At 42.9% G+C, this 25,310-nt stretch overlaps 1 protein-coding gene and 1 pseudogene across 3 annotated transcripts in view; both read left to right on the top strand.

Annotated features, from left to right (window-relative positions):
* LOC309666411 (TRPM8 channel-associated factor 1) overlaps positions 1 to 15,106 on the top strand; it is an 86,401-nt gene extending 71,295 nt beyond the window's left edge. For both annotated transcript variants that reach the window (XM_082473851.1, XM_082473850.1), the window contains exons 3-8: positions 4,988 to 5,979; positions 6,256 to 6,353; positions 7,325 to 7,538; positions 7,876 to 8,115; positions 9,618 to 9,955; positions 12,615 to 15,106. In XM_082473851.1, the coding sequence (XP_082329977.1) occupies positions 4,988 to 5,979; positions 6,256 to 6,353; positions 7,325 to 7,538; positions 7,876 to 8,115; positions 9,618 to 9,955; positions 12,615 to 12,869 (2,137 nt within the window). In that variant the 3' untranslated portion in view covers positions 12,870 to 15,106. The remainder of the gene's footprint in view (positions 1 to 4,987; positions 5,980 to 6,255; positions 6,354 to 7,324; positions 7,539 to 7,875; positions 8,116 to 9,617; positions 9,956 to 12,614) is intronic.
* Positions 1 to 25,310, top strand: part of LOC309666436 (olfactory receptor 2F1-like) — a 617,177-nt pseudogene that overhangs the window by 510,165 nt on the left and 81,702 nt on the right. The window lies entirely within an intron of this gene.

Below are 25,310 nucleotides of genomic sequence, written 5' to 3'. Positions count from 1 at the left end.
TTTATTTTTGTTTTTATTTCCATTTCTCTAGGAGCTGGGTCAAAAAGGATCTTGCTGTGATTTATGTCATAGAGTGTCTGCCTATGTTTTCCTCTAAGAGTTTTATAGTGTATGGCCTTACATTTAGGTCTTTAATCCATTTTGACTGTATTTTTGTGTATGGTGTTAGGAAGTGTTCTAATTTCATTCTTTTACATGTAGCTGTCCAGTTTTCCCAGCACCACTTATTGAAGAAGCTGTCTTTTCTCAATTGTATATTCTTGCCTCCTTTATCAAAGATAAGGTGACAATATGTGTGTGGGTTTAATCTCTGCACTTTCTATCCTGTTCCATTGATCTATATTTCCGGTTTTGTGCCAGTACCATACTGTATTGATTACTGTAGCTTTGTAGTATAGTCTGAAGTCAGGGAGCCTGATTCCCCGAGCTCTGTTTTTCTTTCTCAAGATTGCTTTGGCTATCCGGGGTCTTTTGTGTTTCCATACAAATTGTGAAACTTTTTGTTCTAGTTCTGTGAAAAATGCCAGTGGTAGTTTGATAGGGATTACATTGAATCTGTAGATTGCTTTGGGTAGTAGAGTCATTTTCACAATGTTGATTCTTCCAATCCAAGAACATGGTATATCTCTCCATCTGTTTGTATCATCTTTAATTTCTTTCATCAGTGTCTTATAGTTTTCTGCATACAGGTCTTCTGTCTCCTTAGGTAGGTTTATTCCTAGATATGTTATTCTTTTTGTTGCAATGATAAATGGGAGTGCTTCCTTAATTTCTCTTTCAGACTTTTCATCATTAGTGTATAGGAATGCAAGAGATTTCTGTGCATTAATTTTGTATCCTGCTACTTTACCAAATTCATTGATTAGTTCCAGTAGTTTTCTGGTAGCATCTTTAGGATTCTTATATACAGTATCATGTCATCTGCAAACAGTGACAGTTTTACTTCTTCTTTTCTGATTTGGATTCCTTTTTTTTCTTTTTCCTCTCTGATAACTGTGGCTAAAACTTCCAAAACTATGTTGAATAATAGTGGTGAGAGTGGGCACCCTTGTCTTGTTCCTGATCTTAGTGGAAATGGTTTCAGTTTTTCACCATTGAGAATGATGTTGGCTGTGGGTTTGTCATATATGGCCTTTATTATGTTGAGGTAAGTTCCCTCTGTGCCTACTTTCTGGAGGGTTTTTATCATAAATGGGTGTTGAATTTTGTCAAAAGCTTTTTCTGCATCTATTGAGATAATCATATGGTTTTTATCCTTCCATTTGTTAATATGGTGTATCACGTTGACTGATTTATGTATATTGAAGAATCCTTGTATTCCTGGGATAAACCCCACTTGATCATGGTGTATGATCCTTTTAATGTGCTGCTGAGTTCTGTTTGCCAGTATTTTGTTGAGGATTTTTGCATCTATGTTCATCAGTGATATTGGCCTGTAGTTTTCTTTTTTTTTCTAACATCTTTGTCTGGTTTTGGCATCAGGGTGATGGTGGCCTCATAGAATGAGTTTGGGAGTGTTCCTCCCTCTGCTATACTTTGGAAGAGTTTGAGAAGGATAGGTGTTAGCTCTTTTCTAAACGTTTGATAGAATTCGCCTGTGAAGCCATCTGGTCCTGGGCTTTTGTTTGTTGGAAGGTTTTTAATCACAGTTTCAATTTCAGTGCTTGTGATTGGTCTGTTCATATTTTCTATTTCTTCCTGGTTCAGTCTCGGAAGGTTGTGCTTTTCTAAGAAATTGTCCATTTCTTCCAGGTTGTCCATTTTATTGGCATAGAGTTGCTTGTAGTAATCTCTCATGATCCTTTGTATTTCTGCAGTGTCAGTTGTTATTTCTCCTTTTTCATTTCTAATTCTGTTGATTTGAGTCTTCTCCCTTTTTTTCTTGATGAGTCTGGCTAATGGTTTATCAATTTTGTTTATCTTGTAAAAGAACCAGCTTTTAGTTTTATTGATCTTTGCTATCGTTTCCTTCATTTCTTTTTCATTTATTTCTGATCTGATCTTTATGATTTCTTTCCTTCTGATAACTTTGGGGTTTTTTTTGTTGTTGTTCTTCTTCTTTCTCTAATTGCTTTAGGTTGTTTATTTGAGATGTTTCTTGTTTCTTAAGGTAGGATTGTATTGCTATAAACTTCCCTCTTAGAACTGCTTTTGCTGCATCCCATAGGTTTTGGGCCATCGTGTTTTCATTGTCATTTGTTTCTAGGTATTTTTAAAATTTCCTCTTTGATTTCTCCAGTGATCTCTTGGTTATTTAGTAGCGTATTGTTTAGCCTCCATGTGTTTGTATTTTTTACAGTTTTTTTCCTGTAATTGATATCTAGTCTCATAGCATTGTGGTCAGAAAAGATACTTGATATGATTTCAATTTTCTTAAATTTACCAAGGTTTGATTTGTGACCCAGAATATGATCTATCCTGGAGAATGTTCCATGAGCACTTGAGAAGAATGTGTATTCTGTTGTTTTTGGATGGAATGTCCTATAAATATCAATTAAGTCCATCTTGTTTAATGTATCATTTAAAGCTTCTGTTTCCTTATTTATTGTCATTTTGGTTGATCTGTCCATTGGTGAAAGTGGGTTGTTAAAGTCCCCTACTATGATTGTGTTACTGTCGATTTCCCCTTTTATGGCTGTTAGCATTTGCCTTATGTATTGAGGTGCTCCTGTGTTGGGTGCATAAATATTTACAATTGTTGTATCTTCTTCTTGGATTGATCCCTTTATCATTATGTAGTGTCCTTCTTTGTCTCTTGTAATAGTCTTTATTTTAAAGTCTATTTTGTCTGATATGAGAATTGCTAGTCCAGCTTTCTTTTGATTTCCATTTGCATGGAATATCTTTTTCCATCCCCTCACTTTCAGTCTGTATGTGTCCCTAGGTCTGAAGTGGGTCTCTTGTAGACAGCATATATATGGGTCTTGTTTTTGTATCCATTCAGCCAGTCTATGTCTTTTGGTTGGAGCATTTAATCCATTTACATTTAAGGTAATTATCGATATGTATGTTCCTATTACCATTTTCTTAATTGTTTTGGGTTTGTTATTGTAGGTCTTTTCCTTCTCTTGTGTTTCCTGCCTAGAGAAGTTCCTTTAGCATTTGTTGTAAAGCTGGTTTGGTGGTGCTGAATTCTCTTAACTTTTGCTTGTCTGTAAAGGTTTTAATTTCTCCATCAAATCTGAATGAGATCCTTGCTGGGTAGAGTAATCTTGGTTGTAGGTTTTTCCGTTTCATCACTTTAAATATGTCCTGCCACTCCCTTCTGGCTTGCAGAGTTTCTGCTGAAAGATCAACTGTTAACCTTATGGGGATTCCCTTGTGTGTTATTTGTTGGTTTTCCCTTGCTGCTTTTAATATTTTTTCTTTGTATTTAATCTTTGATAGTTTGATTAATATGTGTCTTGGCATGTTTCTCCCTGGATTTATCCTGTATGGGACTCTCTGCGCTTCCTGGACTTGATTGACTATTTCCTTTCCCATGTTGGGGAAGTTTTCAACTATAATCTTTTCAAATATTTTCTCAGTCCCTTTCTTTTTCTCTTCTTTTCTGGGACCCCTATAATTCGAATGTTGGTACATTTATTGTTGTCCCTGAGGTCTCTGAGACCGTCCTCAATTTTTTTCATTCTTTTTTCTTTATTCTGCTCTGCAGTAGTTATTTCCACTATTTTATCTTCCAGGTCACTTATCCGTTCTTCTGCCTCAGTTATTCTGCTATTGATTCCTTCTAGAGAATTTTTAATGTCATTTATTGTGTTGTTCATCATTGTCTGTTTGCTCTTTAGTTCTTCTATGTCCTTGTTAAACGTTTCTTGTATTTTCTCCATTCTATTTCCAAGATTTTGGATCATCTTTACTATCATTACTCTGAATTCTTTTTCAGGTAGACTGCCTATTTCCTCTTCATTTGTTTGGTCTCGTGGGTTTTTACCTTGCTCCTTCATCTGCTGCATATTTCTCTGTCTTCTCATTTTGCTTAACTTACTGTGTTTGGGGTCTCCTTTTCACAGGCTGCATGTTCGTAATTCCCGTTGTTTTTGGTGTCTGCCCCCTGTGGGTAAGGTTGGTTCAGTGGCTTGTGTAGGCTTCCTGGTGGGGGGGACTGGTGCCTGTGTTCTGGTGGATGCAGCCGGATCTTGACTTTCTGGGGGGCAGAACCACGTCTGGTGGTGTGTTTTGGGGTGTCTGTGAACTTAGTATGATTTTAGGCAGCCTCTCTGCTAATGGGTGGGGTTGTATTCCTTTGTTGCTAGTTGTTTGGCATGGGGTGTCCAGCACTGGAGCTTGCTGGTCATTGAGTGGAGCTGGGTCTTAGCACTGAGATGGAGCTCTCTGGGAGAGCTCTCACTGATTGATATTACGTGGGACCAGAAGGTCTCTGGTGGACCAATGTCCTGAACTCAGTTCTCCCACCTCAGAGGCTCAGGCCTGACACCCGGCTGGAGCACCAAGACCCTGTCAGCCACACGGCTGGAGTGCCTTCAGAGTTGGAGAAGCTGGCCTGCAGTGGCTGTCCTTCTGCACTGCACATTAGAATCACCTAAGTGACAATTTTTAAAAAGAGTGAGTTTTATAAATCTTCAAGTGTAGCATTAAATAGTTTACTTGTAACATGTTCCTAGATCAGTGCTAGCACGTGGAGAGGGGGATTTGATTTTTAGTACCTTCTTCTACAGAAGAGTTACTCTGAAAAATGTCTAAGTAGGACTACTTTCTCTAAGAATAATAGATCCATTTTTCTAACAATTCATTTATATGTTCAGTAACAGGCAGACTTCGGAGATACTGCAAGTTCAGTTCCAGACCACTGCAATAAAGCGAGTCACACGAGTGATTCAAGTCTCAAATCTTAGTGAGAATAAGAAGACTGGCATGAACTGTGTATCTTTGTACCCACACAGATTTCTCTATTCAGTGAGCTCATTTCAGTGGTTCACTAACTGACTGTAGCCCCTTTGTTCCTCTTCCTTTGTCTCTTTTCCAGGTTTGGGGAGGATCTCAGGCAGCATCAGCAGGAGCTCCTGGAAGGGGTCTCAGAGCTGGACATCAAGACGGGGGGAATCCCCTCGCAGCTGCTCGTGCACGGGGCCCTGGCCTTCCCCCTGGGCTTAGATGCCTCTCTCGGCTGCTTCCTGGCTGCTGCCTGCTATGGCCGGGGCCGCGTGGTTCTGGCTGCCCACGAGGGCATGCTCTGTACGCCCAAGATGGGGCCCTTTTTGCTCAATGCTGTGCGCTGGCTGGCCAGAGGCCAGACGAGCAAAGTTGGGGTGAACACACGTCTAAAAAATCTGTGTGCCCTGCTGTCAGAGCGTGGCCTGGAATGCAGTCTGGAGCCCCGTCTGACTGCTGACTTGAGCGTCTACTGCTGTGCGGCTTACAGTGACACAGAGGCTAAGCAGCTGCACGAGTTTGTGGCTGAGGGCGGGGGCTTGCTGATCGGGGGCCAGGCCTGGTGGTGGGCCTCCCAGAACCCCGGCCACTCCACTTTGGCTAGTTTCCCTGGTAACGTCATACTCAACTGCTTTGGCCTCAGTATCCTAGCTCGGACTCTGGACCCAGGCTGTTTCCCTGTCCCTACCCCTGAGAAGCAGAGCTACCACTTCCGCAAGGCGCTGTCTGAATTCCAGCTTATCGTGAACCACGGGGGTGGGAGCTTGGAAAAGAGCTGGCTGGCAAAACTGGGAGCAGACGGAGCAGGCTTCCTGCAGATTCCCGCAGAGGGCGTCCCTGTGTACGCTTCCTTACACCGGCTCCTGAGGAAGATGCTGCATCTCTCGGGCCTCCCAGCTGTGAGCAGGGAAAACCCAGTTGCCAGTGACTCCTATGAGGCTGCACTGCTCTGCCTGGCCACGGAGCTGGCACGCTCCGGCACAGACTGCTCTCAGCTGGCACAGGGGCTTGGAACCTGCTCTTGCAGCTCCGGTTCGTACCCCTCAGAACACGCCATCACAGTGGAGATTGATGGAAGCAACCCAGGTACAGAATGAGGGACCTGGGGGAAGGTGGGGCTAGCGAGCTTTGCAGGACATTGCAGGTGCTGAAGCTCAGGTGGGCCATCTCCATTCTCTAACAGGTACTTCCCAGGAGATGGGGGTTGGGGTTCTGCTCAGGGATTACGTGGGATGCATGCAAGAAGCATGGATGAGATGAGGTGCGCAGGGCAGGGCTGTACCTCTGGGAGGGGCTGTGAGGTTCCAGGTGGGGTGGGGTCAGGTGGGGGAATAACTCAGCCTTTCCTATGGCTTTTGTCAGGCAGCGGTGATTCCTGGGTGAGTACAGGGCTCTACCTCCCAAATGGACAAAATGCAGAAGTCTCCTTGTCTGAAGCTGCAGTCTTTGCTGGCCTGAAGGTAAGGCCAGAACACCACTGCCATTTCTCAGAGCCACAGAGCTTCATTCTCATCCAGCCCGCACTTCTTCCAGGAGTGCAGGAAGGCATTGTTCTGCCCACGTTACAGATTTCACAGATGAAACAGCTAAGTTTCAGGGAGCCTAAGGGAATGACTGAAGATGCCAGAACTCCTAACATCAGATCCAGTCCTCAAACACAAGCCCTCAGGTCTCCACCTCCTGACAGGGGTATGAGGGGAAGGAGCACCTGTTACATATTCGGAACCTCACTCATTTCTCCAGCACGGCCTTTCTGGGTTTTACCTCTTCACCTTGATCGCTGAAGGGTGTACTTAACCCCGTCACTCACAAAAATAGGCTGTCATGCAGAATTAAAATTCTTCCTGCCTCAATTTTGAGGATCACTTCCTACCATAGTAAGGGTCTCTTTTGGGTTAGTCTCCTTTCTTGAGCTCCCTTACATTAAACCTAAGAAAAGCAGTCACAGAACTCCAGACAAAATGCACTCAATCTATCTGACCAGGAGGGGAGGCCAGGACAAAGTGGGAAGAGAGAACCAGTTCTCCCCCGTCACCCCATATCCCACTGCCTCTGGATGGGCCTCCTGTCTGTGCACAAAGGGCAGATGAAGATTCCCTCTGCCTCATTCCCAGCATCGGAATCATCTCAGGGGCTTGAACCCTGGAGCGAGAGCCCAGGTTCTGCCTGGTACAGAGGCACCACAGGACCCTAGTCAGTATCCGCCTCGGGGTTATGCCTGGTCTGCCTGGTGGTGGTCCATTGTGGAGCTGCTTAAATCCCTAGAAAAATGATTCTGTGTACCTTTCAGTCCATATGATTTTTGGAGTGCTAAAAGCTCACAGGTTTGCATGCACTGCTCATAGAAAGGGGAAGCTGGAGTTTTTTTTAATACCCTCCATCCATACAGTACCACACACCCACAGCACACATGGTGGAATCGCCTCTCCAGGTACAGATTGGCTGCCATACCGATGACTTGACGAGTGCTAGCAAGCTGTCTCGAGCTCCTGTGGTGACTCACCAGTGCTGCATGGATAGGACCAAACGGTCAGTCTCCTGCCTCTGGGGTGGCCTTCTCTATGTGATCGTGCCCAAGGGCAGTAAACTGGGCCCCGTGTCCATCACCATCAAGAGAGCTGTGCCTGCCCCATATTACAGGCTGGGTGAGTGGACTGAACGTGGAGGGGAGTGGGAGCCGGGGGTGCTGTGGTGTTGATGGGCTGGTTGAAGGAGGGGAGGGAAGAGGATTGGTACACAGAAGGAGGAGGGACTGTTGGAGGTGCCAGTGGAGGCAGGAGATGAGGGACACCCTGTGTCCATGGAGACTTCGGGGCAGAACAGAGGGAAGGGTCTGGGGGCCTGTCCTTCACTTCACAGCACATAGACCCTCATGATAGTAGTTCATCATTTTAGTGTCTTCCTCCTGGAGTTCCAGTTGTGTTTTTCAGCTCAAGGGAAGTTGAGGAAGTGGGTGACAGGTTCCATGACCTTTATTCCCAGGTAAGACATCCCTGGAGGAGTGGAAGAGGCGTATCCAGGAGAGCACAGCTCCCTGGGGAGAGCTGGCAACAGACAACATCATCTTGACGGTGCCAACGGCAGACCTCCAGGCCCTGGAGGACCCTGAATCTTTACTCCACCTCTGGGACGAGATGATGCGGGCTATAGCCAGGCTGGCAGCCCAGCCCTTTCCTTTCCTCCGTCCAGAGAGGACTGTTGCTGATGTGCAGATCTCAGCCGGCAGGTGCTCCAGAGGGATGCTCCTAGTCTGTGGACACCACTTATTTATTATTTTGCCTTTTTTTTGGCCTGTAGTTTTTTATTTTTATTTTTTATTTTTTGTAGTGTCTTTGTCTGGTTTTGGTATCAGGGTGATGGAGGCTTCATAGCATGGTTTTGGGAGTGTTCTATCCTCTTCCATCTTTTGGAAGAGTTTGAGAAGGACTGGTATAAGTTCTGCTTTGTATGTTTGGTAGAATTTCCCTGTGAAGCCGTCTAGTCCTGGACTTTTGTTTGTAGGGAGTTTTTTAAATTACAGGTTCTATTTCACTTCTAGCAATTGGTCTGTTCAAATTATCTGTTTTTTCTTGACTCAATTTGGGCAGGCTGTGTGTTTCTAGAAACTCATCCATTTCTTCTAGGTTGTCCAATTTGTTGGCATATAACCGTTCATAGTATTCTCTTGTGACTTTTTGTATCTCTGTGGTATCAGTTGTTATTTCTCCTCTTTCATTTATTATTTTGTTTATTTGAGTCCCCTCTCTTCTCTTCTTGTGAGCCTGGCCAGGGTTTGTCGATTTTGTTTATCCTTTCAAAAAACCAGCTCTTGGTTTTATTGACCTTTTCTATTGTTTTTTTAATCTCTATTTATTTCCTGTCTGATCTTTGTTATTTCCTTCCTTCTGCTGACATCTATTTTGCCTTTTTTAAACGTCCAATATGTGTAAGGCATAATTTTACAAGTAAGGGAAAAAAAGACGTTCAAGACATGAACTTTGATGGAGATGAAAAGATGTTTACATACGAAAAGGTAAATCATGTTCATCTAAAGCATAAGATTTCACAGGAGGGAGAACAGTCTCAGAAAAATTGGTACTAGGAGTTCAAGATGGCAGTGAGCGTTGTTTCAAGGAGAGTTTAAAACAGAAATATCTCCTTCAAACGTAAGTCAGAGTTGGCAATGAAAAGAGAGAGTAAAGAGGTTTATGTTAAGTATTCAGTGGTTTAGAGGAAAGAAGGCCAAAAAAAAAAAAAGGAAATCTGGTTCCAACATGTGGAAAATTCCTCTGGACCTGGTTTCTAATCTTCAAAAAAACACAAGATTTTCACTGTTAAAAAGTATAAATCTGGCCAACAGTAGTTTACATAGGAGAAGGAATGGCACTGCCCTAGCCTCAGGGATCTCATATTCAGACACAGGACCTAATGTTGCAGACTCACATGCAAAGAAAACTCACACAAAAGGAAGCACTGAATTATAGTGAGAATGACTATATAAAGTGTTAATATTTGGGGGGCCAGAGAGAGGGAGAGGCATAACTCCAGTGTGGAGGCCGGGAAGAAGGGCAGGGACTCTTCAGACCAAGTCAAAGAAAGCATCTGCTTTCCAATCAGCATGGAGATTCTGGAATTATGGTGGCAGCCAGGATGGTGAGAAAAAGTTACACCATGGAGAGGAATGAAGGGAGATGGGTTGGGTGGACCACGCCCACCATGCCTCACTCTTCCTTTTGCGTTCCCAGGCTGGATGCACTCAGGATACCCTATCATGTGCCACCTGCAGTCAGTGCAGGAGCTCATCAGTGAGATGGGCATAAGAAGCAGAGGTCTGTGGGGAGCCATCCACGAGCTGGGCCACAACCAGCAGCGGCACGGGTGGGAGTTCCCCCCACACACCACCGAGGCCACCTGTAACCTCTGGTCAGTCTATGTGCACGAGACGGTCCTGCACATCCCCAGGGCTCAGGCCCACCCAGCTCTGAGCCCTCCAGAACGAGAGAAAAGGATCAAAACACACCTGGGAAAGGGAGCGCCCCTGAATGACTGGAATGTGTGGACAGCTCTGGAAACATATCTAAAGGTACTGAACAGAAATTCAGGGAGATGGGGGCCACTAGACCCTCAGTCGTGTAGCACCCTGGATCCCAGGAGCTCTCCAACTTCTTCACCACCCCCATCAGCCTGGGCCCACCACCTCCCCTGGCTGCATGGCGGTGCTTCTCAGGTCATACATCTCTAACATGGAGATAATGATGCCTGTCCCACTCACGTACTGTGGTTTTGTGATGGTATGTAAGAGGAAATGAAAAATACCGTGAAAAGAAAATAAGTAGAGAATGTAGTCTCTGGGTATATCGGTCAAGAGCAGAAGCTCTGAGTAAGACACTCCTAAGGCTGAGTCACAGCTCTCCCACTCACTCGTTTGTCCTTTGTCCCCTAGTAGGTGCCTCGGAAATGGCGATTGTTTTGCATTGCTTTGTTTTCCCTCACCTTAGTTTTATGGGTCAAGTGAGTGTTGCATCCCTTCATAATTACAGTGATGTGTTAGGGGCAACTGCATTACAAGAAGGCCTCTTAGGAGGTAAATCTGTCGATGAGATTCTCATATTTCCATCACCCATTTGAACCCAAAATGTCTTTAGAATGAATAAGTAAATAACCAACCCAATAGAAGAACATCGAAGTCCCAAAGTGAGTTGATTTCCTATGAAATAAGCATAAATCCCTTTCCCCTCCCCCGTCCTGCTTTGAATTTTTATATTTTCAAGTTGTCAAAGCCAATCCCCATATCAGATCTCCTATACTTCTACCACGACTCTTTAGATAGTGGGTATTGCCCACTTTTTACAGGCATATACTGAGTTAGAGAGTTTAAGCATCCTATCCAATGTCACACATTTAAATGATGGACCCAGAACCTAAAATCAGGAGCTAATGACAAGCCCAGGCTTTTGCACTTCTGAACCCTCTGATTTTTTTTTTCTTTTCTCACTCATTTTCTGAAGAGTGAGTGTGAGACAGCCCCAGTCAATGAGATAACTGTGTAGCATCAGCTCAGGATTCTTCTAGAGCCAGTCTGAGGGTCTACAGGGAAAGAGACCTTACATGGTAGTTGCCACTGAAGTGTAAGGCAAAGCCCTAATTCCACCCTACCTACTGACCCACTCACCGTGAATATCATTTTGCAAAAGCTTTGGGGAGACCCCTCACCTTGGAGTCTGAGACTTGGTCCCAGGACAGAGAGATACCTTCTGTTTTCTTCACCTATGGGAGGTCTGCTCCCCATCATTCCTCCTGCTGTTGCCTTAGCACAGATCCTCAGTATCCTCTTGTGTTTTAAAAGTCTCCTCAGTTTTTCCAGCATCTTGCTTCAACCACCTACAATCCATCTTCCACACCACTTCCAAAATAATCTGAATATTCCATGTTTAAGCTCGTCAAGTGTTCTCCTTCGCACACAGAATAAAATGGAAGCTGCTTAGCTGGGTGCAGAAGGCCCTTTATCATCAGGCTTTGGCCAACACCTCCAGCTCCATCTCCCAATTTCCCATCTCCATAATTATCCTGCAGTTTACCGAGCTGCTTCCCACTATGAACACATCTTGCTGTTTTCGCTTCTATACCTCCTCACGTTTCCTTCTGCAGCTGAAACGTGCTTGAACACCTTGTCTGTTACCTATCAAGTCACCTGTCAAAATTCAGCTCTCTTGTCCTCTCTCCCGACATCATCTCCTTGACAAGCCAACTTTTTTTGTAATTTGTTTACTTACACATCTGTCTCTCCCATTGACCAGTGACCTCCAGAAAAACAAGAGCCTTAATCATTTTGCCTAGTGAAATACCTGGCACATTGTAGATATTTTTTAATGCTATATGTGTGATAAATGTTTAATTTGTTGATTATTAATTAAGAGAGATAAGCAGGACGATTGTCAAAGGCCAAGCAGTAAGAGCAGATAAGCAGTGAGAGCACAACAGTGAGATCAGAGGGAGGCTGATCAAAGTGCGATCTGCCCTCAGGCTTTTACACCTCAGAGTCAGAGGATTCTCCTCCATAAAAGGGGGTGGTCTCGGAAACCTCAAGATCCCTGCTAATTCTAAATCTCTATAATCTTGGCAAGTAAGAGTCTCCTGCCCATGGCTTTCAGGTGGGCTGTTCCCTATAAAGTATGAGTCACTCTCATTCTGAGCCCCTTGTGACATACCTGCTTCTTCCTTGTTTTGCCCCAAAGGCAGTGTTCCACAGAGAAAAACAGTAGCCTTGAAAATAGTCAACAGCTCTGAGATGGCTGAAAAAGAGAAAAAAAACAAAGGTTTTATTATGTCTGGAAGGTGTCGGAAGTTCCCAGATTTTGGCTCCCAATCCCCATCTCAGTCGGGCTCAAACCTGTCTGATGCCTGGGAAAACACTTAGGAACTGGGGATATAATTTTTTAAAATAGAGATAATAATGGTAACTGTCATTTATTGAGTATTTACCTCTTTTCAGCCATTAGGTTCCTCGTGTAGTCCCCTACTACATTCAGGGGGTACAGGGTTTGTGGCCAAGAAGTGGAATGAGCCAACAAGATTGTGTTTATGTGCAGGGTTGAGATGGGGAGATAAGGGCAAGCAAAGAAGTGAAGCTAGTGCATGATTAAGGGGAAGAAATCACCAGAAATGAGATGCACTCATGAACACGCATGTTGCAGGTACTTTCACAAACTTGTACCTCATCCTGCCCCTTCCTTCTCTTCCAGCTCCAGGAGGCCTTTGGATGGGAGCCATTCACCCAGCTCTTTGCTGAGTACCAGACCCTCTCTGACATCCCCAAAGACAACACTGGCAAGATGAATCTGTGGGTGAAGAAGTTCTCTGAAAGAGTACAGAAGAATCTGGCTCCTTTCTTTGAGGCCTGGGGCTGGCCTGTCCAGAAGGAAGTGGCCGCGAGCCTGGCCTGTCTGCCTAAGTGGCAGGAAAACCCCATGCAGATGTACATCCAGACTGAGGACTAAAAGATGTGCACCAAGGGGTGTGTGTGTGTGGAAGGGGGTGATCACTCACCAACTCTGCCACCCTCTTTCTTGCCTAGTGTACCTTGAGCCTGAATCCTACTTCCTACCTGTCCTCAGGAAGGCCTTTAAGGTCCTAAGACAAAATGAGACCAACTTTCTCAGGAAAGTGCTGCTATGCTTCTTTGATTGTTTCTCTGCTTGTACTCTTGCTCTCATCAAGAGACTTGCTTCACCATCCTCGTCCTCCAGAAGAGGATGTTTCATCTTGGCATCTTGAGTTTCTGCAGGCTCTTCGCTTCTATTTATGACCGGTAGTTCTAAAGACCATGGATTCCATTATAATCTGATATCACTCCCTTACCCAAGCCAGCCCTGAACAAAGCTCTTAACTTCTGCTTTGAGAAGCTTTCTAACAGCAAGCGAGACAGGCTGGTATAATGGAGAGAGCCCTGAACCAGCTTTGGTTCTGTGGAAAATCACTAAACTCTGTCTGCATCTGGATTCTTATCCATGACATGGGATAAAAATCTATTGTTTGATGATGGTGAACGTCTTTGAACACAACCTGCATATGCATATAAGGGAGCTCTTCAGCTTTCACCAGGCCCCATAGTAGCCTGTCTGCCCACTTTCGTGTGGACAACCTGAAAACTGAATCTCCCTTCAGAGTCAACCTCCTTGAGATTAGCATTCAGTCCTTGTGTGAGAGTATTTAGTGAACACCAGTGTTGTTCCCAGACATGGTATCAATGATAGTCCTCAAGATCCTAGCCCATCCTATGTGTCCTTTCTTCTGTCTCTGGAAAGATTCTTGGGTATAACCTAACCCCAAGAATGTGGTATGAACTCAAACTGGAGGTCACAAAGCTATTGGGGTTTGGTCTTCTTGGTTAGTTTCATCTTCGAGTACATTTGCTTCAACCAAAGGAAAAACTCATTCCAGCAGCCCTACCAACTCCATAAGCCCATTGGTTCTTAGCACAAAACAGGTGGCTGACTCCTCTGGTCACCTTGGAATCAAGGCACTGTCAGTTATCAACAGCTACTGTGCTGAGAGGGCCATGGACAGGACAGGCTCCAATGGCACAGGATTCCTGAGTGCAGCAGACCGAATTAACCCTCACTCACTTATCACCCCACAAACCAGCATCCCCAAGCTTTCTCATAATCTCATTCCAACCCATCCCAGCTCTTTGGCTGGGTGGCATTCCAATTAGAGATGCATCCTCAGGATTAATGGGGTGTACATCTACCCATTTTCCTCTAGCTTGCTTTTAAACCATATTTTTGTTGTTTTCAATATCATTCCATTAGCTTTGTTGAGAATAGAGAGACTCCTCAGGCGGAGAACTAACCTAGGGAATGTCTTTTTCTGAATCCCATCAGCACATCCTTCTCCCGATTCTACGATAATTTCCTTTTATTTCACTAGTGTCCTTCATCAGGTGCTTTTCACATGAAAAGTACTCAGTAAGTATTTGTTAATTGAAAGAACAGTAAAGACACCTAACACATAATGGGCAGTCTTTATGTCCCAGACATTGTGTGAGGTATTTCCTATGAGTTATCTTACAGAATCCGAGGTTGGTGCTATTATTATCCCATTTCATAGACGAGAAAATGAACACTTAAGGATATTAAATAGTTTCTGAAGTCACAAAGCTAATAAGAGGAAGAGTCGGGCCTTGACTGAAGCCCACAGCAATGAAAAAATTGTAGAGCTTTTCTCCAAGAATGATTTTCAATTTAGACACAAATTCACCGAGAAAATGGAAGTTCAACAAAGTTCTGACTTATGCCATGTTCACTATTGAACTTTTATTAAATATAAAATTTAACCTCTAAGAAAATATTGGTACCTGATTTTCTGGTTGTCTCAGCATGTGATTAGCTTCCCTATAGGTAGAGAAAGGATTTGAACCCAGGCAGTTCAACTCCAGAACTGGTGTTCTTACCCATGATGCTAGGGATGAGTAAATGAATGGATAATGCTGGGTTTAAGAGGTTGGCATAGAGACAAAGAAAAAACCTGACTTTTCCCCACATTCTCTGTACTAGACGTTGGAGCCCTTCTCCCTCTTACAGAGAGACTGTGGCTCTGCCGCTTGTTTCTAAGTTCAGAATTAATTGCTTGTAACTGCGACACTCTCAGAGTATTCTGTATTCCAGAGCAAACTTGCTCCGAAGGATGTCTATGCAGGTCTGGTGAATCATCAATAAATGCCATTTGCCAGGAACTGTTATAAGTGCTTTTTATTTGTTTATCCTCACAACAGTCCTATGGAATAAGTACTATGACTGTCTCCATTTTCCAGAGAAAGAAGCAGAGATACAGGGGTAGCAAGTGGTGAAACCACATTTCCGTCCCTGGAAGTTGGACTCAGGACCCACACTTTAGCCAGCATACTATATACTACTGTATATTATATTACTGGGTCTGCCACAACCTGCAGCTCTACTTGCGTGGAACTATGTGTATGGCTACTGTATCACAAAATGACCACATAAAAACTACTAAAAACCAAACAGATTATTTCTAGTTACTCAAACAGGAATTATTTAACCATGACGGTCATGCACCCAAGGCACACATCCCTCAATACCAAGACCCTGCCCTACCAAGTCTGAAAGGTTTTAAAGATCCTATGCTTCAAATAACAACTTCGTGGAGTCCTAAAGGAAGCTTGTGTTAACCTCAGGGCTTGTATCCAAGTGTCCTTTGCTCATTCTTAAGGATACCCAAACTTCTATACTCATGTCTAAGACTGTTATTAGACAAAGGAGCCCATGCATTCTTATAGGTTACTAGATCCAATATCTGAAATACCCAAATTTCTAGCAAATTGGATAATTTTCAGAGGCAAGAAATCACCATAGGACACTTCAGGGAAGTAGTAATGGCTACTTTAAAGTTTTAAAGGAGGGCTTCCCTGGTGGCGCAGTGGTTGAGGGTCTGCCTGCCAATGCAGGGGACACGGGTTCGAGCCCTGGTCTGGGAAGATTCCACATGCCGCGGAGCAGCTAGGCCCGTGAGCCACAATTACTGAGCCTGCGCGTCTGGAGCCTGTGCTCCGCAACAAGAGAGGCCACGACAGTGAGAGGTCCGCGCACCGCGATGAAGAGTGGCCCCCGCTCGCCGCAACTAGAGAAAGCCCTCGCACAGAAACGAAGACCCAACACAAGCCATAAATAAATAAACAAATAAATTAAAAAAAATTTAAAAAAAAAAAGTTTTAAAGGCGATTAAAAAGGACTATACCTCTATCTTATCCCCTGAGCACAAGATAGCCACCGACTTATTAGAAGAATGGACAATTAATTTCAAAAAATTAAAGCATTAGTGGTTGGTCACACTAAATGGAACCACAACACCTCATACTTGTGGCAAATATTGTTGAAATAAAATAACAAGCACTTCTAAAGGGAATTAAAGTGAACTTCTGTCTTGACTAAATCTCTGGCATTGTACATTCCCTGGTCGCCTATGTTGCTCTTTGTCTCCCCCTTATGGCCACCTAGAAAACCTTACAGCTCCTGATCATCAGTTCTAACAGTGTAATTATTCCCATGGAGGCAAACTCCGTTTCTGTCTTAGTTTTAGTTTAAAAGACATATTCATGTGACTCTTCCCATGAAGAAACAGATTGGTCAATATGCTCATCACTTTTAATATCCACAAAAAAACCCACCCAAATCTATTTGCTTCAACTGGAATGGAAACAAATTCACCTACTCTTTAGCTCATTGTGTTGTTAAAATGGATTTAGATTCTTGGCATAGAAAAGAGTTATTGCCGTTATCAATTATACATATGAAGTTTTAGTTAACACTTTTTACTAAATTTATGACCTTCATAAAATATATGATTATTAGAACAAGCCCAAGAGGCTTCCCAAAATATACCTTTGGGGCCATCTAGACCACAGAGAAATATTCTCCCAAAATAAATATTATCTTTCTCTCATTTACACTAGCTCTTCTAAGAAAGAGGTACAAAGATTAGTAGCCTTATAACTAGCGGTAGCCCATTCAAGATTTGGGTAGGCTTCTCCAGCCTAATGCTTTGGGACATGCGTAAATTAGTGACCTCCCACTGGGGAAAAGAAGTAGTAAGATGTTTACAAGCTTTTCAGGTTACAGTACAGGCTGCCTTTCCATTTGTCTCATACCACACAGAAAAGGAAACTTGGCCTCTTGGTGCCTCTAAGGGCCAATTTTTGGGGAAAAAAAGCTACTCACAGAAGGAAGTCAAGTGCTACAAACTACTTTTTAAAAATTGAGTAATGGGGCTTCCCTGGTGGCACAGTGGTTAAGAATCCACCTGCCGGGCTTCCCTGGTGGCGCAGTGGTTGAGAGTCTGCCTGCCAATGCAGGGGACACGGGTTCGAGCCCTGGTCTGGGAAGACCCCACATGCCGCGGAGCAACTAGGCCCATGAGCCACAATTACTGAGCCTGCACGTCTGGAGCCTGTGCTCCGCAACGGGAGAGGCCGCGATAATGAGAGGCCCGCGCACCGCGATGAAGAGTGGCCCCCGGTTGCCCCAACTAGAGAAGGCCCTCGCACAGAAACAAAGACCAGCACAGCCATAAATAAATAAATAAATTTTTTTTAAAAAGTTAAAAAAAGAATCCACCTGCCAATGCAGGGGACACGGGTTCAAGCCCTGGTCCAGGAAGATCCCACATACTGCGGAGCAACTAAGCCCGTGTGCCACAACTACTGAGCCTGTGCTCTAGAGCCCACGAGCCACAATTACTGAGCCCGTGTGCCACAGCTACTGAAGCCCGCGTGCCTAGAGCCCGTGCTCCACAACAAGAGAAGCCACTGCAATGAGAAGCCCGCGCACCGCAACGAAGAGTAGCCCCTGCTCACCACAACTAGAGAAAACCCGTGCGCAGCAACAAAGAGCCAATGCAGCCAAAAATAAATAAATAAATACATTTTTTTTAAAAAATTGAGTAATGAAAATATCTCCAGCCACAGGACAATTAAGGCTAATAAGACCTCTGCCAAAAAAATGTCCAAGTACATTTGGAAATAAATGCATGAGGAGTTTCATCCATATCTTGGTCATTCATCACCTCACCAAAATAGGATCCATGACCAGGATCTCTTAAAGTATACTCTTAACAGCAGAGTTCTGACCTCATGGGTCTTTAGTTTTGATTCTCTGTTCTCAAACTTTTTGTCAAGAACTTTGTGGCCCTGCTTAAGACAGCACTAAAAGCAACATCTATGTCCTGCCCAAAGATCTTGAAAGGCTGCAGAATCAAACGTTTAGGTACAAAGAAAATTCCTGCACCACCTCCAATGATCTGGGACCTGGGATCAAGCCCTAGTGTGTGGGACAATTGGTATACTGGATCCAAACTAATATAGAACAAGTAAATCTGAAAACAGCTGGTCAAATATACAGATTAAGTACAATTTTAGTCTCAAATATTGATACCAACCAAATATACATAAAAATATGTTTGTGTGTGTGTGTGTGTGTGTGTGTGTGTGTGTGTATATATATATATATATATATATATATATATGAAAAGATTCTAAGCAGAATTATGCAGTGGATATCTTAATCAGAATTGATGTTCTAGGGAGCTCTAGCTATTCCTCTAGTGGCAAGAAATTGATGTATGAATGTGAATAGCTGGTTGCCCTTAGAAGGATCTGAGTCAATGTATCCCTTTAATTGTTACCCAAATCCTACACTCAAGTGGAAAAGGACAAAGAAGAACAGATAGTACTGAGGGAGATTCTACTCTATTTTTCTTTGTCTTTACTTGAAGCAAGACTCCTTGACGTACACAGTTCTCAGTTTAAGGCAACAGTGATTTAAATTAATTTGACTAGGATATTATAATTTCCTATCAAAAATATTCAAACCTCTTGGGAACCCCTCCAGAGATACTGAGATCTTGGAGTAGGGGTTGGAAGTTGGGCTATAGTCTTAAGACATTTAAAGATCAAATGTAAAGGAAACATGGAAATTCTTTGAATCTGTGCTAGGGACAATTTGAATGAAGAAGCAATAAGATACAACTGAAAAGCAGGTAGGACTTTCATCTTTACTTGCCATAATCCTGTTGTTATAATACAGACTTTAAAAATGGGGGAAAAGTATTTTTATGAACATTGTCATGATTTCTACACAAGTTATAATGTGCTCTAATAACTAAATTTGGAGTTTTTAGAGTCACAGTAAGCTACCCAACAATATTCTTATTATTTTGAAATGCATCATGCTCACAAAAAATTGCATAAAACATATGTACAATTCAAATAATAATTGTAGGAGGTGTGGCCAAGATGGCAGAGTAGGAAGACCCTGAGCTCACCTCCTCCCATGAGCACACCAAAATTACACTATTTACAAAGCAACTATTGATGAGAATGACCTGAAGTCTAGCAGAAAAGATTTTCCACAACTAAAGCTATAAAGAAGAACCACAAGATGGGTAGGAGGGGTGGAGATGCAGTATAGTCAACACCCACACCCCAGGTAGAAGACCCTTGAATGAAAGGATAATCACAATTGCAGAGGCTCTCCCAAAAGAGCGAGGGGTTCAAGCGCCAGATTGAGCTTCCCAGCCCAGGGGTCCTGCACTGGGAAGATGAGCCCCAAAACATCTGGCTTTTAGGCCTGTGGGGCCTGTGTACAGGAGAGCCAGAGGGCTGTAGGAAACAGAGACTGCTTTTAAACGGCTCATGCAAAATCTCACATGTTCAGAGATCCAGCACAGAGGTTACTAATGAGGTCGAACAGTTTCCATATATTAATTAGACATTTAGATTTTGGTTATTTGGTTTTGTTTTTGTTTTTGAAGTGCCCATTTAATTCTCTCATGCATTTTTCTGTTGGATTTTCTGTGTCATGATATTTCATGTATATAACTGTGGTCAGTTCTTTGTGTAGCTGATAACTTCTCCCACTCTGGGTTGCCTTTCTTCTTAGGGTATCTTTCGATAAACATTGTTGCTTAACTTTATGTAGTCAAAGTTAGTAATCTTTTCCTTATGGTTAGTGCTATTTGTATCTTGATTAATTTTTTTGTTTACCCAAATTTCATGTAGATATTTTTTCTACAGTATCCTTCTAACATTTTATAAATTTTCTTTCAATTTTAGATCTTTGAATGAGTTTTGTGTGTAGTGTGAAGTAGAAACACAATTTCAGTTTTTAAAAACATGGATTCCCAGTTATCATAGCACTGTTCATTAAAAAGCTCCCCCCCTCTCCTCTCATCTACAGGGTCAAGTGTCTGTATATGGGTGGGTCTTCCTGGATACTCTCTCTTCCTTTCTGTTGATTAATTTTTCTATCTCTATGACAATGCTATGCTTTTGCAATATTTTTATAATACATCTTGATATTTGTTCTACCTTTTTTTTCCTTCAGGAACATTCAACTGTTCTTGGTTCTTTGTTGCTTCCATTTAAATTTTAGAATCAGCTCATTGCGTTCTACCAAAACACATAAGCAAACAACTACAACAATAAACTCTGTTCGGATTTGATTCTAAGTAACTTTTTCAAAATACAGGAGGAGCTTCAAGATGGCGGAAGATTAAGACGTGGAGATCACCTTCCTCCCCACAAATACATCAGAAATACATCTACATGTGAACAGCTCCTATAGAACACCTACTGAACGCTGGCAGAAGACCTCAGACCTCCCAAAAGGCAAGAAACTCCCCACGTACCTGGGTAGGGCAAAAGATAAAAGAAAAAACAGAGACAAAAGAATAGGGATGGGACCTGCACCAGTGGGAGGGAGCTATGAAGGAGGAAAGGTACCACACACCAGGAGCCCCTTCGCGGGCGGAGACTGCGGGGGGCGGGGGGCGGAGCTTCAGAGCCACGGAGGAGAGCGCAGCCACAGGGGTGCGGAGGGCAAAGTGGAGAGATTCCCACACAGAGGCTCAGTGCCGATGAGCACTCACCAGCCCAAGAGGCTTGTCTGCTCACCCGCCGGGGCGGGCGGGGGCTGGGAGCTGAGGCTCAGGCTTCGGAGGTCGGATCCCAGGGAGAGGACTGGGGTTGGCGGCGTGAACACAGCCTGAAGGGGGCTAGTGCGCCACGGCTAGCCGGGAGGGAGTCCGGGAAAAGGTCTGGAGCTGCTGAAGAGGCAAGAGACTTTTTCTTCCTTCTTTGTTTCCTGGTGCGCAAGGAGAGGGGATTCAGAGCACTGCTTAAAGGAGCTCCAGAGGCGGGCGTGAGCCGCGGCGATCAGCGCGGACCCCAGAGAAGGGCATGAGATGCTAAGGCTGCTGCTGCCGCCACCAAGAAGCCTGTGTGCAAGCACAGGGCACTCTCCACACCTCCCCTCCCAGGAGCCTGTGCAGCCCGCCACTGCCAGGGTCCCTTGATCCAGGGACACCTTCCCCGGGAGAACGCACGGCACACCTCAGGCTGCTGCAACATGATGCTGGCCTCTGCGGCCGCAGGCTCACCCCACATACGTACCCCTCCCTCCCCCCGGACTGAGTGAGCCAGAGCCCCCGAAGCAGCTGCTCCTTTAACCCCGTCTGTCTCAGTGAAGAACAGACGCCCTAAGGCGACCTACACGCAGAGGCGGGTCCAAATCCAAAGCTGAACCCCGGGAGCTGTGCGAACAAAGAAAAGAAAGGGAAATCTCTCCCAGCAGCCTCAGGAACAGCGGATTAAATCTCCACAATCAACCTGATGTACCTGCATCTGTGGAATACCTGAATAGACAACGAATTATCTGAAATTGAGGAGGTGGACTTTGGGAGCAAAGATATATATATTTTTCCCTTTTTCTCTTTTTGTGAGTGTGTATGTGTATGCTTCTGTGTGTGATTTTGTCTGTATACCTTTGCTTTTACCATTTGTCCTAGGGTTCTGTCCATCTGTTTTTTGGGTTTTTTTACTTTTTAAAGTTTTTTTCTTAATAATTATTTTTTATTTTAATTATTTTATTTTATTTTACTTTATTTTATTTTATCTCCTTCCTTCTTTCCTTCCTTCCTTTTCTCTCTCTCTCTCTCTCTTTCATTTTTTCTCCCTTTTATTATGAGCCGTGTGGAGGAAAGGCTCTTGGTGCTAGAACCAGGCATCAGGACTGTGCCTCTGAGAGGAGAGAGCCAACTTCAGGACACTGGTCCACAACAGACCTCCCAGCTCCATGTAATATCAAATGGGGAAAATCTCCCAGAGATCTCCATCTCAACGACAACCCCAGCTTCACTCAACGACCAGCAAGCTACAGTGTTGGACACCCCATGCCAAACAACTAGCAAGACAGCAACACAACCCCATCCATTAGCAGAGAGACTGCCTAAAATCATAATAAGGCCACAGATACCCCAAAACACACCACCAGACGTGGACCTGCCCACCAGAAAGACAAGATCCAGCCTCATCCACCAGAACAGAGGCACTAGTTGCCTCCAACAGGAAGCCTACACAACCCACTGAACCAACCTTAGCCACTGTGGACAGACACCAAAAACAACAGGAACAACAAACCTGCAGCCTGCGAAAAGGAGACCCCAAACACAGTAAGTTAAGCAAAATGAGATGACAGAAAAACACACAGCAGATGAAGGAGCAAGGTAAAAACCCACCAGACCAAACAAATGAAGAGGAAACAGGCAGTCTACCTGAAAAAGAATTCAGAATAATGATAGTAAAGAGGATCCAAAATCTTGGATAGAGTAGAGAAAATACAAGAAATGCTTAACAAGGACCTAGAAGAACTAAAGAGCAAACAAACAATGAACAACACAAAAAATGAAATTAAAAATTCTCTAGAAGGGATCAATAGCAGAATAACTGAGGCAGAAGAACGGATAAGTGACCTGGAAGATAAAATAGTGGAAATAACTACTGCAGAGCAGAATAAAGAAAAAAGAATGAAAAGAACGGAGGACAGTCTCAGAGACCTCTGGGACAACATTAAACGCACCAACATTTGAATTATAGGGGTCCCAGAAGAAGAAGAGAAAAAGAAGGGGACTGAGAAAATATTTGAAGAGATTATAGTTGAAAATTTCCCTAATATGGGAAAGGAAATAGTTAATCAAGTCCAGGAAGCACAGAGAGTCCCATACAGGATAAATCCAGGGAGAAACATGCCAAGATACATATTAATCAAACTATCAAAAATTAAATACAAAGAACAAATATTAAAAGCAGCAAGGAAAAAGCAACAAATAACACACAAATGAATCCCCATAAGGTTAACAGCTGATCTTTCAGCAGAAACTCTGCAAGCCAGAAGGGAGTGGCAGGACATATTTAAAGTGATGAAGGAGAAAAACCTACAACCAAGATTGCTCTACCCAGCAAATATCTCATTCAGATTTGATGGAGAAATTAAAACCTTTACAGACAAGCAAAAGCTATGAGAATTCAGCGCCACCAAATCAGCTTTACAACAAATGCTAAAGGAACTTCTCTAGGCAGGAAACACAAGAGAAGGAAAAGACCTACAATAACAAACCCAAGACAATTAAGAAAATGGAAATAGGAACAATCATATCGATAATTATCTTAAATGTAAATGGATTAAATGCTCCAACCAAAAGACACAGACTGGCTGAATGGATACAAACACAAGACCCATATATATGCTGTCTACAAGAGACCCACTTCAGACCTAGGGACACATACAGACTGAAAGTGAGGGGATGGAAAAAGATATTCCATGAAAAAGAAAGCTGGAGTAGCAATTCTCATATCTGACAAAATAGACTTTAAAATCATATCTTGGGTCACAAATCAAGCCTTGGTAAATTTAAGAAAACTGAAATTATATCAAGTATCTTTTCCGACCACAATGCTATGAGACTAGATATCAATTACAGGAAAAAATCTGTAAAAAAATACAAGCACATGCAGGCTAAACAATACACTACGTAATAACCATGAGACCACTGAAGAAATCAAAGAGGAAATCAAAAAATACCTAGAAACAAATGACAATGAAAACACGACGATCCAAAACCTATGGGATGCAGCAATAGCAGTTCTAAGAGGGAAGTTTATAGCAATACAATCCTACCTTAAGAAACAAGAAATATCTCAAATAAACAACCTAATCTTACACCTAAAACAATCAGAGAAAAGAAGAACAACAAAACCTCAAAGTTAGCAGAAGGAAAGAAATCATAAAGATCAGATCAGAAATAAATGAAAAAGAAATGAAGGAAACGATAGCAAAGATCAATAAAACTAAAAGCTGGTTCTTTGAGAAGATAAACAAAATTGATAAACCATTAGCCAGATTCATCAAGAAAAAAAGGGAGAAGACTCAGATCAATAGAATTAGAAATGAAAAAGGAGAAGTAACAACTGACACTGCAGAAATACATAGGATCATGAGAGATTACTACAAGCAACTCTATGCCAATAAAATGGACAACCTGGAAGAAATGGACAAATTCTTAGAAATGCACAACCTTCTGTGACTGAACCAAGAAGAAACAGAAAATATGAACAGACCAATCACAAGCACTGAAATTGAAACTGGGATTAAAAATCTTCCAACAAACAAAAGCCCAGGACCAGATGGCTTCACAGGCAAATTGTATCAAACATTTAGAGAAGAGCTAACACCTATCCTTCTCAAACTCTTCCAAAATATAGCAGAGGGAGGAACACTCCCAAACTCATTCTACGAGGCCACCATCACCCTGATACCAAAACCAGACAAAGATGTCACAAAGAAAGAAAACTACAGGCCAATATCACTGATGAACATAGATGCAAAAATCCTCAACAAAATACTAGCAAACAGAATCCACCAGCACATTAAAAGGATCATACACTATGATCAAGTGGGGTTTATCCCAGGAACACAAGGATTCTTCAATATATGCAAATCAATCAATGTGATACACCATATTAACAAATGGAAGGATAAAAACTATATGATTATCTCAATAGATGCAGAGAAAGCTTTTGACAAAATTCAACACCCATTTATGATAAAAATCCTCCAGAAAGTAGGCATAGCAGGAACTTTCTTCAACATAATAAAGGCCATACATGACAAACCCACAGCCAACATCGTCCTCAATGGTGAAAAACTGAAACCATTTCCACTAAGATCAGGAACAATACAAGGTTGCCCACTCTCACCACTATTATTCAACATAGTTTTGGAAGTTTTAGCCACAGCAATCAGAGCAGAAAAAGAAATAAAAGGAATCCAAATCGGAAAAGAAGAAGTAAAGCTGTTACTGTTTGCAGATGACATGATACTATACATAGAGAATCCTAAAGATGCTACCAGGAAACTACTAGTGCTGATCAATGAATTTGGTAAAGTAGCAGGATACAAAATTAATGCACAGAAATCTCTTGCATTCCTATACACTAATGATAAAAATCTGAAAGTGAAATTAAGAAAACACTCCCATTCACCACTGCAACAAAAAGAATAAAATATCTAGGAATAAACCTACCTAAG

Source organism: Balaenoptera physalus (genome assembly GCF_965194825.1).
Source record: "Balaenoptera physalus genome assembly, chromosome: 8".
NCBI lineage: Eukaryota > Metazoa > Chordata > Mammalia > Artiodactyla > Balaenopteridae > Balaenoptera > Balaenoptera physalus.
Note: the sequence above shows the minus strand (reverse complement) of the source record. Positions and strands in the feature narration are given on the sequence as shown.